Source organism: Halichoeres trimaculatus, unplaced genomic scaffold (genome assembly GCF_033239565.1).
Source record: "Halichoeres trimaculatus isolate MK-OKI-2021-1 unplaced genomic scaffold, fHalTri1.1 fHalTri1_scaffold_13, whole genome shotgun sequence".
Classification (NCBI taxonomy): Eukaryota; Metazoa; Chordata; class Actinopteri; order Labriformes; family Labridae; genus Halichoeres; species Halichoeres trimaculatus.
Genome location: NW_027437191.1, coordinates 27,553,278 through 27,571,229, shown reverse-complemented (window position 1 = coordinate 27,571,229; position 17,952 = coordinate 27,553,278). Strand labels below are relative to the sequence as shown.

Here is a 17,952-nt window from a genome sequence, read left to right as displayed (position 1 = left end):
ATATATATATATATATATATATATATATATATATATATATATATAAAAACCATGATTAACAAAACACACTTACCTCTAATTGTGGTGAGTAAAATCCAGCTTGTGTTATTCAGGATGTAGTCTCTGTGTAGCTTGCTATTTACAATGAAACTGAGACTCACCAGAAACAGATAAACCTGTGTTCCTCCAAGGAATCTATTGAACCAAGTTCCTTCAAACATATCTTTCTCATATATATGAAGTTATTATGTTTGAAACATGATTTGAAAATAAAATCAGAGCTGGCAGGGGCCAGCAATCACTCTCCAAAGAAGTGGATGCTCAGTTTTTAGGGACGACTCCTTTGAGAGGAGCTGTTTCTGTTTCCAAACAAGAGTTGTTCACACTTCTGAGAGCCAATGTCATCACATTACACGGATAACACGGTTTTCTTCTCATGCCTGGGGTCCGGTTTGCATTCTAACAGCTAGAAATAATTGAAAAGGCAGAAGTTGATGGAGAGTTCAAGTGAGCATCATGAAACAAAAAATAAGCAACACACACACACACACACACACACACACACACACACACACACACACACACACACACACACACACACACACACACACATACAAACAACTTACCTGCAGCTGAGCTTGTGTGCTGATTGTGGAGTTCTTGGTGGGAAGCCAGCGAGGGATTATGACCTCTTCTCTGGGCTATCAACTACTTGCGTTTGAATCTTGATACAAAACATTGACAAGAAGAAGGTTAAGGCCCAATACATAACTTTCAGTATGAAAAAGAAATCATCAACTGGTTTTGGCAGATATCGGCATGTCAAGCAAAATTAAAGCTCAGTTGTCATTCCTTAAAACTCTTTCAATCAAAAAGATGGAAATTCAAAGAATAGAGGTTACAGACCATAGATTAAATAACACAAACCAGACTGTGAATGCTGCTGAGAGTTGACCTTGTGTCATATAACATAACATCTCTTTATTCTTTGTTTTCTTCGTACAGACAGGAACTGCTGCTGAAAATCTACAATAGTGTACAGGAGGCGCATTGCCACTGTGTCGCTGAGTCTTTTAGGATAGCAGTGTTCATATGGTCCGAGCCAAAATCTACAGTTTGTCCACAGTGTTTGACTGTACATACACCACCTCAGAGTGCATCCTCTGACATATAAATACATCTTATAAATCTCTTTAGCCTTTCACTATTCTATATTCTTCATTTCAAACGTAGGACTTATAGTTTTTCTAGTTACTGTGCAGGTCCTTGTACAGATGTCTTGTTCAAACCATGCAGAACACACTGTTTGATCAGTAGTCAGGGCTGTGATGCATGTGTCCAGCTCTTTGCAGCATGTTGGTCCATGCTTCTGTGTTTATTTGTATGGCCACAGATGGCTGGTTTGCACAGTCACTCGCTGTTATCAACCAGGCATACAAAGGCTGTGTTTCTCTTGTAGTAATCTGCAGTAAAATGTCTTATCCGCATCCCAGCATTTGTCATTTTTATGTCCAGTGCATATGTCCTTTATAGCCTCACAAATGTTCGCTCAGTGTGTAGTCCTGCCGTGACTCTTCGAGACGAGCACACACTCAGATTCTCTGCCAGTGATTTGGTGTGTTTCCATTCACAGCCTCTCGATGTCTCTGTATTTCTTCCTCAGGATAGAAACCTGGTCCCTGAACAACACCGGGTCCAGCCTCATCTGGGAGTGCACCAGCGGCATGAAACCCAGCCAGTGACTGAAGGCGTTCATGCAGGTCTGTCGCTGGGCAAAGTGGTCCGGGTCCGCCCACCGAGATGACTTTGAACCCTGGGTATAAAGACAGAGATGCAGAGAACTCATGTTTGACCTTCAAATGAATTTATCCAAACATCTTAAATCAGATGAACTGTAACCATTGGCAAATTATTTGGAAAAAATAATAGCTAAATCCCAAATAACAGTGTGAAGAAAGTGGATTGGAAAAATATAATCTTAACATTTTGATTTTTTTTAACAACAAAGCAACATCCGATTGGGTTCATGAGTTTTCAGTGACTGAAGAGTATTAAATGCTAACAGGCTAGCAATCCGCTACATACCCATGTCAATTTTTTGTTTTCCCTAATTATACACTTTTTTGTCTCAGGATTGTGCATCTTCCAGATAAATTAAACACATCCTTGAGAAAATAGGCAACACCCAAGCAAATGGACTTGCTAACTGCCCGCTCAATGATGGGTTAATCAAAGACGTGGGGTTTTGGGAATCTCTTGTCCTCAATTTTAGGCCTTAGATTTATTTTTACAGAGAGCGTTGACTTCACAATAAAAAAATGTTGTAGATAAAGCAAAAGGCAAGGCAAAGCAAGTTTATTTATATAGCACATTTTAGCAAGGCAATTCAAAGTGCTTTAAAGAGAAAACATATTAAAAGAAAACAGTTAAAATTCAATTAAAAAGCAGATAAAAAAAACAAAATACAAGAAAATAAAATGAAGATATAATAATAATAATAATAATAATAATAATGATAATAATAATAATAATAATAATAATAATAATAATAATAATAATAATAATAACAAATTAAGAAGAAGAAGAAGGCTAACAAATTGTCTTAGATGCTGGTTATTCATTAGGACAGAGAACAAAAAGGGTCCATGAACAAATCCCTGGGGGACACCTTAAGGGAAAATAACTGTATCGTAAGTGTAGATAAGCAAAATAAAATATATGTCTTGAATACTATGGTTGTTAGAAGACATGATAACATCCAATTGGGTTTATGAGCTATCTGCCCTGAAAGGGTACTAAATGCTAACAGGCTAGCAAGCTGAAACTTGTTAGCTCTTAGGTAGTTCTTTGGTGCCCCTATGTAATGTTGACTCCTGTCCTTTTTTGTACATTTGTACAAATTTTGTACGTAGTCATAATACCAAATATGTCCTTTTAAGTTTGCAAACATGCTAACTACCAGCTAGCCCAATAATGCACAGTTTAATCAAAAGACTTTGTTTTTAACTACTCTTGTCACCAACTTTAATGCTGGAATACACCAGATCCATGTCTGTCTCCACTCTGTTGCCTTTTGACCATGTGCTCTCTCTATTTTATTTTGAAAGTCATGTCCTGCCAGTTGTTCTCTGTACTAATTGATGCAACAAAGCTAACATGTCTTTTCCCAGGTCATTCATACAAATAGAGAACAGAACAGGTCCCAAACTAGAACCCTGGGGACACCTTCTGTAAGCTCAAGAACATCAGATTGGAAAGTCTAACTTATCAGCATTCTTGCAGGAGGCTAAGTTAAGCTAGTTTCTCAGTTGACCAAAAGTAACTCAGTCAGTATACAAAAGAGGTGACGTCACAGAGACTACTTCACTTGTTTTTATGCTTATTATCCAGCATCAGGACCACTAATGATGGCCCTCCTGTAGACCAGCAAAGACAGGGAAATGACGTCCCACATGACTGCAGCCTGATGGTCCAGGGTCGGGGGAGCGCCTCCATGCTGCTGAAGTCGCTCCTTATCATGGACAGCTTGTCATTACATCGCAGGAGGTGTTGCTCAAACTGTATTTCCTGCTATTTGTTTGCACCACCTGCTCCTCCAGACAATCCAAGTTCATCACGCTGACAGAGCTGGTCGACCTGAGCAGCTGCTTCACTCTGTGGGAACCCCTCCAGCAGTTGTTGACACTCCAGCAAACAGCAGCACGGGAAGTCAAACTGACAGAAAACATACAATGAGGTGTCTTTTCCTGTGTTGTTAGGAAGTACCGCCTGCTTTGACACTTTTTCTCCTGCAGCTTGCAGACAGAGTTACTCACTCTGCCGGTCAGTCGGTTGGTGTGGTAGTCCAAACAAACTCACTGTTGCAGTACAATACAGGTACTTATTACCCACAGAGTCCAGAATGCTACAGCTTATCAGAGTGTGTGAAACTTTGTGAAGCTTCCTGAGCATCTGCTGCTTTGTTTCAAAGGCTTTATGCTTCTAATGATTTACCCTGAAAATTTACTGCTGCAGCCTGAACTCTTCTGTCATTGTAAAAAAAAAAAAAAATCAGACACTTGCACCCAGAAAAAATGAAGACAGAAACCTTCAGATGGCAAAGTTTCAGCTCCAGCAGATCAAATACAGATGCTGGATTATTCATTGCAGTCAGTGGAACTATGCATTTGTTCTCTTTCTGAATAGCTGCTGGACAACTTCATGATGCTATCATCTCCTGCTGCTCCGTGTCCTCGCCTGGTTATCAGACTCGAGCGGCAGGAAAGGAGGGGTGGACCCTTGGGTGGCTGCTGCTGGTGGATGAGTTGGCGAAGGGGCAACTGAGGGCAAGGTGGAGGGCGGCAGCTCATTTTGATAAGCTGTTGCAGGGGGGCGTGGAGTCGGAGCAGATTCATTCTGAGTGCTGCAGGAGGGCGTCAGCAGGGGGACGCGGAGGGTCAGGTAGAAAAATGACTCAACTAAAAAACCGAGTCGGCACTTTGAAAGAAACATTTCAGCTCAGAAAAACTCCAAAAAAGAACAAGAAGTAGCAGTTTGACTTCTGCCTCTTCTTAAAAAATCTGATCTTTCTTTGAGATTCATCTCTGTTACTGTCCTGTCTGCTCATGCTTGGAGCCAAATCAACAAATAACAGATAAAAAGAAAAAGAAAAAGAAGTAGGGGATAAATAAGCATCAGAATAGAAGTAAATAGATGAAAAAAGATTTAAGGGAAGAAAAATGTTAAACACAAAAAAGAGTAAGAAGAAAAAGGTGAAAGAAAGAACAAAGTCAAAAAATAAAGTGAACAAAAACATTAAAAAAGAGAGAAAGAAAGGAAGAAAAGAAGAACTAGACAAAGTTTTTAGGAAATTACAAAGAAGGAAAGAGAAAAGAAGAAAGATAACAAGGACAGAAAAGAAGGAAGGGAGGAAAAAAAGAAGGAAGAAAGGAAGGAAGAAAGGAACGGAAGGAAGGAAAGAACGGAAGAAAGGAACAGAACAACAGAAAAGATGGAAAGGGAAGTAAAACAGAAGGGAATGATAAAAAACAAGGAAAAAAGGAAACTAACAAGAAAAAAAAAACAGAAAAGGTAGGTTAAAGGGGGCAAGAGAGGAAATGATGGAAAGGAAAGGAAAGAAGAAAGGAAAGGGCAGGAAGGAGAAAAGAAGAAAGGAGAGGACAGATAGAAAAGCACAAAAACAGTAGACAAAAAGACAAAAATGAACATTGAGGGAGGAAAGGAAAAAAATGAAGGGAAAGAAGGAAGGAAAGAACAAAAAATTAGAAGAAGGAATGGAGGGAAACAGAGGAAAGAAAGGGCAGGTAAGAAAGGTCAATTAGTAAAGATAGAAAAAAATATGGGATGGACAGAATAGGAGAAAAGAAGAAAAGATAAAACAAGGGGTGGAAGGAATGAAAGGAACACAGGCGCTGAGAAGAAAGGTCAGAAAGAAAGACAGAACAGAGGGAAAAAGGAAACAATGAAGGGGAGAAAGGGGTAAAGAAAGGAAGGACAGAAAAGGAGTAATGCAGGAAAGAGAGAAGGAAAGCAAAGAAAGGAAATTAGGAAAGGACCAAAAGGGGGGACAAAAGATGAGGAAAGGAACGGAAAGGAATGAAGGAAAGGAAAGAAAGGGGATAAAGGAAAAGACAGAGAAGGAAAGGACAGAAAATAGAAGAGGAAAAAGACAGAAAGGAGGGGGAAAGGAAGCAATGAATGAAAGAAAGGGAGGAAGGTAAGGAAGAACAAAAAAGGGCGAGAAAAAAAAAGATGGAAAAGGCAGAAGACAAGGAAGGAAGTGAAGGACAGAAAGGGAGGAAAGGAAAGAAATCACAAAGAAAGAAAAATGGAAAAGAAAGAAGTTTGAAAAAATGTAAAGGAAAGCAGGACTGGTGGAAAAATTGAAGAAAGAGATAAAAAGGAAGAAAGGAGGGAGTAAATCTGCGTCTGCCGTGCTGCCTTCACAATTAAGACATTAATCACTGAGTCCATACTGCAGAGTCATCGTCCTGCCTGTGGTCAGGCCATCAATCAGAACGTGACACGCGGCTGGCCACACACACACACACACACACACACACACACACACACACACACACACACACACACACACACACACACACACACACACACACACACACACACACACACACACACACACACACACACACACCATGCACGTTCAGGGATCTCACAGAGAGAAGGTCAGGGCTGAACGTAGCCTGAAGCTTCCTCACTCTGTTCATTCAACACGTGGAGGTGAATCTATTTTTTATCATTCTCTCCATAAAAGAGGAGACGAGGGAATAAAATGTTACCTTTTAAAATACAAAACCCTTTTCTTCTCTTTGAAGCACCATACAGTTTTTATTAAAGGGCCACAGCGGGTGTTTCGACCACAGGAAGCATGTTTTATAGTATTAAATGGTTTCTGTGTGTAAAGTCGGCTCTACCTGTCCCATCATGGTTTCCTTGTACTGCTTCTTCTGCGTGACTTTGATCGGCGGCTGCTTCGTGACGGCTGAAACCAGAAAGTTCATCAGGATGTCCTCACAATTAGAAATGCGGTCCACCGTGGTCAGCAGGCTGGGAGGGATGTAGTGTGTGTACAGGTAGTGGTAGTATCTGTAACAGAAGACAGATAAACTTATTTGAATATTTACCTCTTTCCTGCTGCATGTCTCTTCTCCTCTGCTCTGTTTTGTATGGTCCCTGAGTTGCACTCTCAGCAGCACGGGAGCACTAGATCACTGTCATCTGTTACCTCCCTGCCAAGGTCTGCATTCACACACACTTTTACACACACCTTATCCACCTCACCTCACTCGCTGACTCATTTTTTCCTTCCATGAGTTGGCATTTAGGATTTTAAATAACAAAAGGACAGAAGAGTTGCAGCGAGCATCCTAACAATAAAACAATCAGGGAGCTGTTTATCTATTTGACACCATGCTTCAAATCCCCTCAGAGGCTCCTCTCTGTTTAATTTACTGCTCTGATAAATACTAGGGTTTCCATTTTTTTTTAGCTTTGTGCTATGTAACAATCATTCTAGGGGACAAAAGAGAAAATGAAGATGAAATTATGCCATTTCAGACTATTGCTGTACTTAAAAAGTCACATAGACTGTTTACTAATGTTAGTGGTGGTCTACAGCAGGCATGGTCAAGGTCAGACCTGAGGTCAAACATGGTCTACGGTCCATTTTTATGTGGCATCTTACTCAGTATAAATTATGTCACTGAAATTAACCCTTTTTGAAATCATGTGTACATTTTTATGTTCCATCAAGGTCACAAATTGAATCAAAAGCTATCTAGTAACATCTGCAGAAATCAACAGCTGTTACACCTGACGACTTTAAATTATCATGATGAGAAAATGTGAGACTTAAAAAAACACATTAGAGGACACAAGACGAGATTAATATTAATGCATTAATATTATGCAGAAAAAAGGTGCATAACAGTGGTTTAGAATGGAGGAATCTTTGGGAAAATTTTCTAAAAATTTCGATTGGAATTTTAACTCGAACAAATTTTAGTTTTTTTTTCTTTGCTTTCTTTTTTCCATCAACTCAAATTAATATTTCTAAAAAACTGATCGCTATTTTTCTCACTAATCCTGTGTCTTTTGTTCTATGAAAGAAACTATCAAAGTTCTAGAAAGCTGATCAGTGTAATTTATTTATGTGCATATTTGCATGTATGTTTGCCTATGACAAACATTTATGCCTACATTTATGACACTTAAACTCAGTCAATAATAATAATAATAATAATAATAATAATAATAATAATAATAATTATTATTATTATTATTATCATAGTATTATTATCATCATCATTATTTCTATTTAATATTATACTTCATAATAATAATAATACTTTTTTTTATTTGGCACTTTTCAATACAAGTAACAAAATGCTTCACAATGAGCAGTAAAAACAGGAAGAAATGAACAGCAGGCAGTAAAAACAAACAAAAACAACTATGATTAATTGATGATTAAATATTTTTATTTAAAAAAAAGCAAACCAGTACAATCAAGGAAAAAATCAGTTTAAAAAAAATCAAAAAACAAAAAAACAAAAACAAAAAAACAAAAACAAAAACAAGAAAGAATCTTGAAATAAAAGTTTTTTGTAAAAAAATTCCCTTCAAGGAGAAATTGCTGAAAATTCCCTAAAAAATTAATTCACAATGTCTTTTGAAAATAAGGCACTAGATATGTTTGCATGAAGGTCTGTTGATAATACACCAAAAAGTTGAATATTTTTAAAGTTATATGACCAGGTAAATAAAGCTAATATTAATTCCTGAAAAATTCCCTCTTTTTCATGTTAATTCCCATGGAAAGTTTCCAACCTTGAAAATTGCTTTAAAAAACTACTCTCAACTACATACAAATCATTTATGAACTTTAGATACACAAGATAAAAAGACTGCAACTATTAAAATTGATTAAAACCTTGTCATTTTTGTGCAGAGCCTGAGTTTGTCTATGAATGATGTTTTGACTTAAAATGTGGTTTGTAAATAACATTAACCTCATTCACACGGCACTCAGAGGACTTTAACATCACATGTCACATTCACCCATCCACACCTGTGAACCCCGACCTTCCAACTGAGAGATCCCCCTCTCATCATTCCTACACATGAGCACAGTGATGTCTCTCTGTTTGTGTAAATAACTTTTATAGAAACTCATGATTAATACGCTACAACATGGCAAAGTCCAAATTTACCTCCATGACCCACAGCCAACACCAACACAGGTCAACTGTGTGGGTTTGTGCACATTTCTTACATAACCTCTCCGTGTTTCTGCCCTCTAGAAAGAAGGCTGAGATGACATCCTGCTGCAGTATTTCTCACTCCAAATAAATCTTACAGCTTGCAGTTATTTTTGAAAAACAGAATTAATGGATTGGTGAATCGCAGGATGCACAATCAACACGTTGGAAATGAGAAACTTGTTTACCTCTAATGGGTGAAGCCTGAGAGGTAATGAGGAGGGTTTTGTACCTGTGGTAGAAAGCGGCCCCTGTGAGGACCATGGAGTAGTCGTTGGTCCATTTGGAGGTGTATCCCCAACGGGATCTGGAGCTGTCCCAGTAGTGGCTCCTCGCAGGATAACCAACGATACGCTCCGGGAAACTTTGCCAAACTATGAAGGCAAAATCTACCTGTGAGAGCAGAGAACAGAGGAGAGGAGCAGAAAGGAGATCAGTGGGAAAATAAAGACCTTTTCAATCAAAAATCCTCCAGAATTCTTGACTTAGCATCCTAATCAGCTCAATGTCATCTTAATACGCCATAAATACATAATTCTTTACAACATTCGTCCAAGAGGGAGCACATCCTGTATCCTCAGCCTCCTCTCAGGCTCCTCTTATCCCAGATGAAGAAGAAATTTCACGTGGAGCACCCACTGTCCTTGAGGAGGCTCAAGCTACCTATCCGAGTGCCTCTTTAGGATTCAGGAACGCCACAGAGACGAGCAGGCGCGCACTCCAGAGAGTGAGGGGATCAGCACGTAATGAAATACCAGGTAGCACACACTCACACACACACTCATTCACACACATACAAACCAGCAGCTCAGGCGCCGGTGGAGAAAATTAATTACCAGAGTAGTAGAAGCAGAGAGAGACGGATCAGGGAGGAGGGGAGAAAGTGGATGTTCTGTAGCGATACCTTGCGGCTTCTGTCATGAATCGTGTGAGCAATTAACGTAAAGCTCTGCTGCTACACTGAGGGAAAGGTTGGAGCTGTCATTCTCAGTGTAACCCCCCGAAAAAGACACATTTCAGAGTGTGTGTGCGTTTGTAAGTGAGCTGTGTAAGGTGTTTCCGATACATGAGTTAAAGGATTCATATAATTTGAGCTTTCAGGAGATTCAAAGGTCATTTTACATAAAAAAAAAAACAGGTTTCATGTTGAGTGTACAAAAACGTCCTATCACCTAACTCAGAGTCCATGTAAGCAGTGAAAGTAGAATTTTGTCTTCCTATTAAAATGATGGCCTAGTTTATTTTTAAGCGGAAATAAGTTTTGGCTTAAATCATCTCTTGATAATGCTGGTCATCTCTGGTAAATTTGCTTCAAGCTTTAGCTAAAAGGATCATTCTAGGACAATAGTCTCTGTCAAGAGGGTGACTTGGGTGGTAATTTAGTCTCAGATTCATAAGTAATAGTATAATTACAAATTTGGCTACTTCACAAAAATAAAATAAAATAAAATAGAATAAAATAAAATAAAATAAAATAAAATAAAATAAAATAAAATAAAATAAAATAAAATAAAATAACTTTATTTGTATAGCACCTTTTAAAACAGCAGTGTATGAAGCCCTTTGGCAACAGACAGGAACACAACAAAGCACAAGGCAACAAAAATAGGACACAAAAAAAGACCCAAGCAAGAAGCACAAGTCATAGGAACCAAGACAATACAAGAACCATACAACATAAAGTGAGACCATGAGGACTGAATAAAGGTTAAAAACATACACTCAATGAGAAAAAGAAAGAAGGCAATAAAAGGCAGTTAAAAACAAAAAGCAGGACAGCAAATATGAAAAGATAAGGTTACAATAATTATGAAATAATAATAATAATAAAAAAATAATAATAATACATAAATAAATAATTTAAAAAATACTTCATTGATAATAATAATAATAATAATAATAATAATAATAATAATAATAATAATAATAATAATAATAATAATAATAATAAAGCAAAGACAAATCAGAATAACACACATGAGAAAAGGATAAAACATTTAACAGGCCTAAAAGGGAACAGTTAACATTATACAAAGGAAGTAAATAAAGAGGATGAACTTAAAGTAATTGGAGATAAAAGATAAGCAAAAGACTAAAAAGTAGACGTGCTGATTTCCTTGATTTTTTTTCCCCTTAATTTTGGGCGATCAGTGATCAGTGATTGGTGATCGGTGATTAGCCCATCCTTACATATGAAACTGATCTTGTGTACCTCTGAGAGGGTCTGACAGCCAGCCATTGTTGCTTTTTGCTCTGGGACCTAAAACTCAGGACACTTTATGGGTTGTTAAAGCTAAAATATAAAGATTTTATTGTTTCACAAGTATTGTATGATGATTTTCAATAAAATAAGATTGTAACATTGAACGCATATTCTGTCAGTTATAAAAAATAAAAATCGGTATCGGCCAAAATCGGTATCGGCAGGTCAGGCTTTTTAAAGATCGGTGATCGCCGAGAAAATTGTGATCGGTGCACCTCCTTTAAAAAGACAGTAAAACAAAAATAAGATACACTTAAAAGATGGTATACCTTTTTCTGTAGCCAAACATAAATGATCACAAGGCTATAACATCCATAAGGTTTAGAATTAAAGTAACGTTTTCGCTTTTTGGTAGGAGATGTATGAGTATGTCGACTCAGTGTATGATTGACCTGACATTTGTTCAATTTAGGTGGGAGTTATTATTTTGTTTTGCATTATGGATTTACAATTTCAAAAAGTTGTCAAAACTGGATGTTTGAAAAGGGTTAGGGTCAGCAAAAAACCCGGAAAAGAAGACCTGGAGAAGTAGGGAAAGGGACTGCCTCCTGACCAGTTTGATTTACCTGACATTTGTTTAATTAAACTCAAGGTAATTCAACGCAGGGTAATTTCAGTTTTGAGCTGCACTATGGAATGAAAGGGCAGTTTGAGCCAGGTTTAAAGTTTCCTAAAGTCACTTTATTCTTTTATGTTACATAATTTCACACAATGCTCTATGCATGTCGGCAGTCATTCACTGTGAAGGCCTTTTTGATTGAAATTATTAATAAATATATTATGCTCTGTATTTGGTAGAGTTTTTTTGCATTTTCTCAAACTTGAAAAAAATGACTCAGGCCATTGTTTTAATAGTGTGATGATCTGTTTAATGAATAATTTCACTTGTGCTGAAGGAAAATGGCAAATATTAGTGTCAAATCATGACACTCTGGAAAACTGACAAACCCTTGTATTTGATGATTTAAGTCCCACTTTAAGTTGTCAGACGAGAACCAGCTGGTGTGTGCGTTCATGTGTGTGTAATACATACTAATAAGTTCTACAAGGCCAGAATTGATCCGCAGACCAGAGGGTCAATCCTGCGATAGATCTGGAACAAATCTCTCTGGACATTTGGCTTTAAAACGTCCACCGTTATGAGATCAAGAAGAGTTGCATCAGATTTTCCAGCCCTCATCCTCTCTCTGTATGTGGTCTTTTTCACTGAGTCTGTTTTTTTATTCGCTTCCCTTTGAAGCTATGCCCCCGCCATGCTTTCGCTGTCAACTTCCATCTGATAAAAGTGAGGAAAATGTGTCTTAAACGGAGCTGGTCTCCAACTGTTTTGGAGTGCTGTGGCTTTGATGAAGTAGCACCAACAGTCTCAGTGTGATCTCAGACGACCAGCTGGGGTCTGAGGTCCAAACTGAAGCCACAAGCAGCCGCTGCAGGTTTCTCGTTTAAAGCATCTTTTCAATTATAGCGGCTCTCACCAGGGAATCTGGGCAGTGTGTGGTAACGTCTGGTCTGGATGGATCTCAAAGTGTTCTCTGGCATTTAGAGAGAAAATTCTTTCCTGTCTGTCAGACTTTCAACAACTGAAAAATATCCGTTACTAACTTTTTGGTGAGTTTAAAATACTTTTCTTTAACAAAGTGGACTGCAAGATCGACGTGTCAATAACAGGAAACACAGTTTTCTTGTTTCTTTATCGTCTTCTTTTTTGCCACAGCGTCTACAGGCTGAAGTTGAATTCACAAGGGTTGGGCTGATCCAACTCTTTAGGTCCTGATACCGATTCGTTACCATTTCTAACTTGAGGTGATTAGATTGAGCTCTATGGATCTGCTCAATGAATTACACCCGATCTGGCTTTGTAAGTCCATAACGGATCGATATCCATAACCAGGACAGGATCAGCGTATCCTTAGAATTCACCGGCCTGGTTACCCTGCTTCTTTCTTATCATCCAGCTGTGTTGAGTACTTGATCCTGATTGGCCTAAACCTCTTCATATCTTTGATAACAGTTATTAATTCTGAATACTAAAAGCAACACCAGATACAAACAGTTCACTCACATAACTTAAAATCTATCTGTGGTTAAAAAAAAAAAAAAAAAAAAAGTTTTTGCACATTTTGCTTCTGCTTGTTGACACTCAGGTAAATACGTTACTTTCTTTTAGTTAGTGTTGCTCCTCTTAACTGGCCTGGGCGTGCCAGGGAGGAGTGTTTCTCTAAATCTTATCAACTTGAAAATGACAAGACACAAAGTTTTCTTGCTTTCACTTCTGCTCCTCAATTAATTCCTCTGTGTTTTCCTCCAAACAGGAAGTACTGGTCTTACATTTTAACAGTAAACACAGAAATACAGCATTGCATTGCGATTTAAAACACTTGAAAAATAACTTTGAAAGGGGTCTATTTTTATAAATTTAACTCATTGTTGATGATAACTGTAAACTATTCACAATCCATAAATCAACTGTAATTTAGTCTTGACAACTTTCTAACATATTAAACCCTTAATAGCTCTAAAACCTTTACTTTAACCCTTTTTCAAATTTTCACTTTTTTACTTTACAGCCCCAGCTTGCTTATTGATTTAATTCACACTTTCTAACCCTTTACACTAAAGCGACATGGGATAGTTTAATTTCACACCTTGTCCTGCTGTCCGGGCAATGACTGGGAAAGAAGAAGGAAAAAAAGAGGCTGAGTGATGACAAGAATCTTGCAAAAGACCAACTACCTTCTAATGTAGCCATTGATGGAAATGTACAGTTAAGTGTGTATTACAATAAATAAGCATGTTAGAAATATTCTTGCAGAAAACTCGCACTTGGGATTTGAGGTTTAAAGTTTAACTCAAGAAGCATAGTTAAACTGAACATACAAATTAATGTAGGTTAATTTCACTCAGATCTTTCAGAATGAGAAAGATCTCCCTCATGGACTACAACAATGAAGAAAACCAATGTGCTAGCTTGGAGCTAACACATATGGGAAATTGCACTGAAATGCTAGCATTTAGCGTCCGTTGATCTAAATTGGGTTTTAAAACAAGATTTAAACTGTCATCATAGGAACACACAAATACTCTATCAAAATACTTACAGCTTATGATAGAAGACTCATAGATGACTTGTGCATAACTACGGCAAGCTCAAGGTTCAAAACAACTCAAAGCATTATCAAAACCAACCAAACATAACCTTCAGTATAAATATTCAATGACATAACTAGCATATAAGCATGCTAATGTTTTAGCTTTAAGACTATTTGTCAATTCTGTCCACCTTATTGCAGCATGAACAAACATCAAGCTTGACATTTCAGACCACAGTTAGTACTCAGCCAATCATCACAACTGACTCAACAGCATTGGATAGAGAAGAGGGTGGGCTAGCTACACTGGGAAATGCTAACAAAAAACACTCAATGTTCATGTTACAACTTATCACAATCATTTCTTCTTTCAGCTTTGTTGGAACAGAAAATGTAACAATGACCTGAAATGTAACGAGGACTCAAGATGTAATTAGAAAAAAAAAAAAGTAATAAAGCCTGAAATGTAATAACTGGTAAAAAGTAAATGTTATGAAACCAAAAATGTGGGCAAAAAGCTGTTCCTTTTAGGTTTCATTACATTTTTTTAATTACATTTTCTGTTGATGCCATATTTTGGGTCGTTGTTACATTCCAGGCTCTATTTGATCAGCTCTCATTGATCAGCAACAGAGAGAGAAATCAAACATGCTGGACTTTCTGTTGGAAGGTCTCAAAGCCCCCTATATGTGGCCTTGATAGCCGCTCACTTCAACATGCTACATAGCGTGAGAAGATTGATGATCAGGGTTGATGAGTCCCAAACCACAAGTCTGCACTATATCACACCTGAAACATGTAATCTGACCTTGATGTTGTATAAATTCTGCATCTCTCCAGTTCCTCAGAGACTGGACCACACAAGAACGTCTACATATGGCCAAGGTTTGGTCCCACCTGTATTCTTTGATCATTCCACGCTTGCTGTGTACTTCTAAACCTCTATAACATCTGATTACAGCTTTCCTCCAACCCTGATGGCCATGTAGTTAAAAAGTAGGTACAAATAATCACAGCTTTACAAGTCCATGCTGACAAAGTTGCACACCAATAAATACTACAACCTGAGGAGAGGATCACAATTGAGTCATTGCTGTTGAATTTCCCATCCAGCATATTGAAAATGTCCACCAAAGGGCATATCACCGCTGCATGCTTGGCTGCTCAATGAGAGACAAAAGCTTTGTCAGGTTTTTCCAGCCGTATTCCTTCCTCTAATCTCCCTGCATGGAATAATCATACATTAAATGAGCTGAAACAATGTTATTATGGAATTGGCACAGCCGCTCTTCCACTGAGGTATTACAATATGGAAAGTGTATCGCACTCTCTTGCACATTTCCATTCACTTGACATATTTCATCTAATTTCAATAAATCCCCTCTTCATGTTAAAAGGGCAATTAGAGCATCGGGTTAGTGAGCACAGCGAAGACTCACTCCACTTCTTCTTTATCATTCCTCTTTCGCTCTCCCCCTCTGATATCTTCTTCCTCTCCTTTCATAAAACAAGCTGCACGGCCATCAAACTTCAGTTGTACAAACTTGCTCACACTGCCGCGCCACAAATCGTGGTCGTAAAGTGTAATTGTGATCCTGTCGGCGTAGGAAAAGGTGAGCATTGACTTGCTCCCGTCAATAAAACATCTAAGAGTTTAAAGATATATCCGATCTCTGGGGCTCATTGGGTCTCAGGATCCATTAATGGGAGCATTTATAACGCGCTGAAGGGACACTTGGATGCTATTTGTAATGACTCTCTAAGTAGGGGAACTCGTTGAGCATCACAGATGAGCTGGTACTGATCATTTAACTGCCCTAAGGTTCAACAGTTCATGTGCACAAACTATCGGCTCGTGCTTTTCGTCAGCTATGTGTTGTATCCATCAATATACAAGCAGAAAACCCAGAGAGATAATTCATTTTGTTTCATTATTTTGCCCAGAAGATAGCGTTATAATAGCATTAGCATTGACACCCATGTATGCCATCATGGCTGCCATCAACCTTCTCTGCATAAGTAAATAAATCTCGAGGCGTGCTGGTTGGATTAAAAATACTTCTCAGTTTAAAGGCGCTTTGAAGACTATTTGTTTGTTGTCTGTGGTGTTTTCTCAATAGAAAGACTCTATTTCCCATGAGCACCATCACCCACATTTGTAAAGACATGACTCTGAACAAAGTGTGTATTTTGTTTTGGAAACAAATCAATGAAGGGAAGTTCTTTATAATACTCATTTTCTAGCCTAAATCTGTTCTCTCCAACTACTTTCAAATATTCATTGACAGATTGTTGTGATTTTTGATAATTAGAAAAAAGCAGGAAGCGAATTCTGTAAACGCCAAAATTTGTTGGGGACAACAGGCTTTGTTGTAACACAGGTTGGTTGTCGCACTCATTAAATCTCACCACCAGAGGGCGTTGTCTCTCAAATCGTGGTATAGTAATTTGCAAAAATAGGAACAGAGCTCACCTTCAAAGTCTTTTCTGAAGTAAGACACCTGAACTTGAGGTGGAGGGGGGGGTCCTTTAAAGGTGTGAAACAATAGTTCAGATTGTTGTTAGCTAGCTAACTAGTTGCTACATAATTGTTAGCCCTGATGCTAGCAAGAAATTCTAGTTGGGGTAAGATGTAATATTTTCTTTGGGGATGGTTGTCACCTATATTTTTGTTATATACAGAAGGCTGGCTTAACCATGTGTTTCATACGATGCATTAAGTTATGTATTGGTCAACTTGTCAATGCAACTAAACCTTTAAATCTAGTTCTGTACTCTTGCCTTCGAAAAAAAAAACATGTTTTTCACAGTGTGTTAGGGTTTGAAAGTTAATTACTTCTTTGCTAAGAGCGAATCACTTTTCAAGCCAACACCTTAACTTTGGATTTCATGTAGAAATGGCTATTGAAAGATGTTTTAGTCATGAGAAATTAACACTAGAGTATAAAGCGTGACAACCAACCCCGTCCTCCCCTACTGCTTCCTTTGGGAGCACCCAAAACAAAATAGAATGAACATTTTTTTTTTGCAGGAGTAAAGAAAAAAATTCAAATTGGTAAAAATGTACCCTTTTATAAGGCACTCATGGAAATACTTTGAAATTCAAAATTTCAATTCTTGAGAGTATCTGGAGAACACAACAACACAATTTTGTTTTACCTTTACGACATTTTTCAAAATTTCACTTTTTAGAGTTTTGCAGTTCCTGCATAATTCTAGCACAGTACCGGACTGATTGTGATGCAACACTTCAGTCCTACTTTAATGTTATACTCCCTTTCAGCAGACTGTCTGCTACAGTTTGGTGTTAGTTGCAGGTTTGTATGATAATTTGTTTCCTGACAGTGTTGAAAATTATGATGACCCAGTACATATTTCATATTCTGGATCTTAGTATCCAGAATATTGCCAGGATCTGGATCGTACCTTTACATCTCTCAGAAATTATGGTGACCTTGTCTTGTACTGTTTTGCAAAGCAATCCCACCATTTATGATGGAGTTATATGCACATATGGTGAAAACAGCCCTATCTCACAATGATTAAGAATCCTTTGAAAAAATCCTGTTATAGATTACCTCCAAAATGTAATCAGTTCTTCTTTATCCCATTTTCAACATTTCCTGAAAATTTCTTCAAGATCTGTTCGTTAGTTTTTGAGTTATGTTGTTCACAGACAAACTCTCCTAAAAGCATAACCTCCTTGGTGGAGGCAATGAAGGTTTAAGCGTGATGATTGTAAAGTATTTCCTTACGAGATTGGCTCTAAAACTATTGTTGATGGAAACTACTGAACAAAACAATACAGTTATAATGTATT

At 37.8% G+C, this 17,952-nt stretch overlaps 1 protein-coding gene across 1 annotated transcript in view; it reads right to left on the bottom strand.

The window, feature by feature from the left end:
* Nucleotides 1-949: 949 nt before the first annotated feature.
* LOC141801640 (exostosin-1) overlaps nucleotides 950-17,952 on the bottom strand; it is a 240,790-nt gene continuing 223,787 nt past the window's right edge. Inside the window, exons 11-13 of the mRNA XM_074684766.1 lie at nucleotides 9,013-9,173; nucleotides 6,435-6,606; nucleotides 950-1,813 (exon numbers count right to left, since the gene is read on the bottom strand). Coding sequence (XP_074540867.1) covers nucleotides 1,628-1,813; nucleotides 6,435-6,606; nucleotides 9,013-9,173 — 519 coding nt within the window. The 3' untranslated portion in view covers nucleotides 950-1,627. The remainder of the gene's footprint in view (nucleotides 1,814-6,434; nucleotides 6,607-9,012; nucleotides 9,174-17,952) is intronic.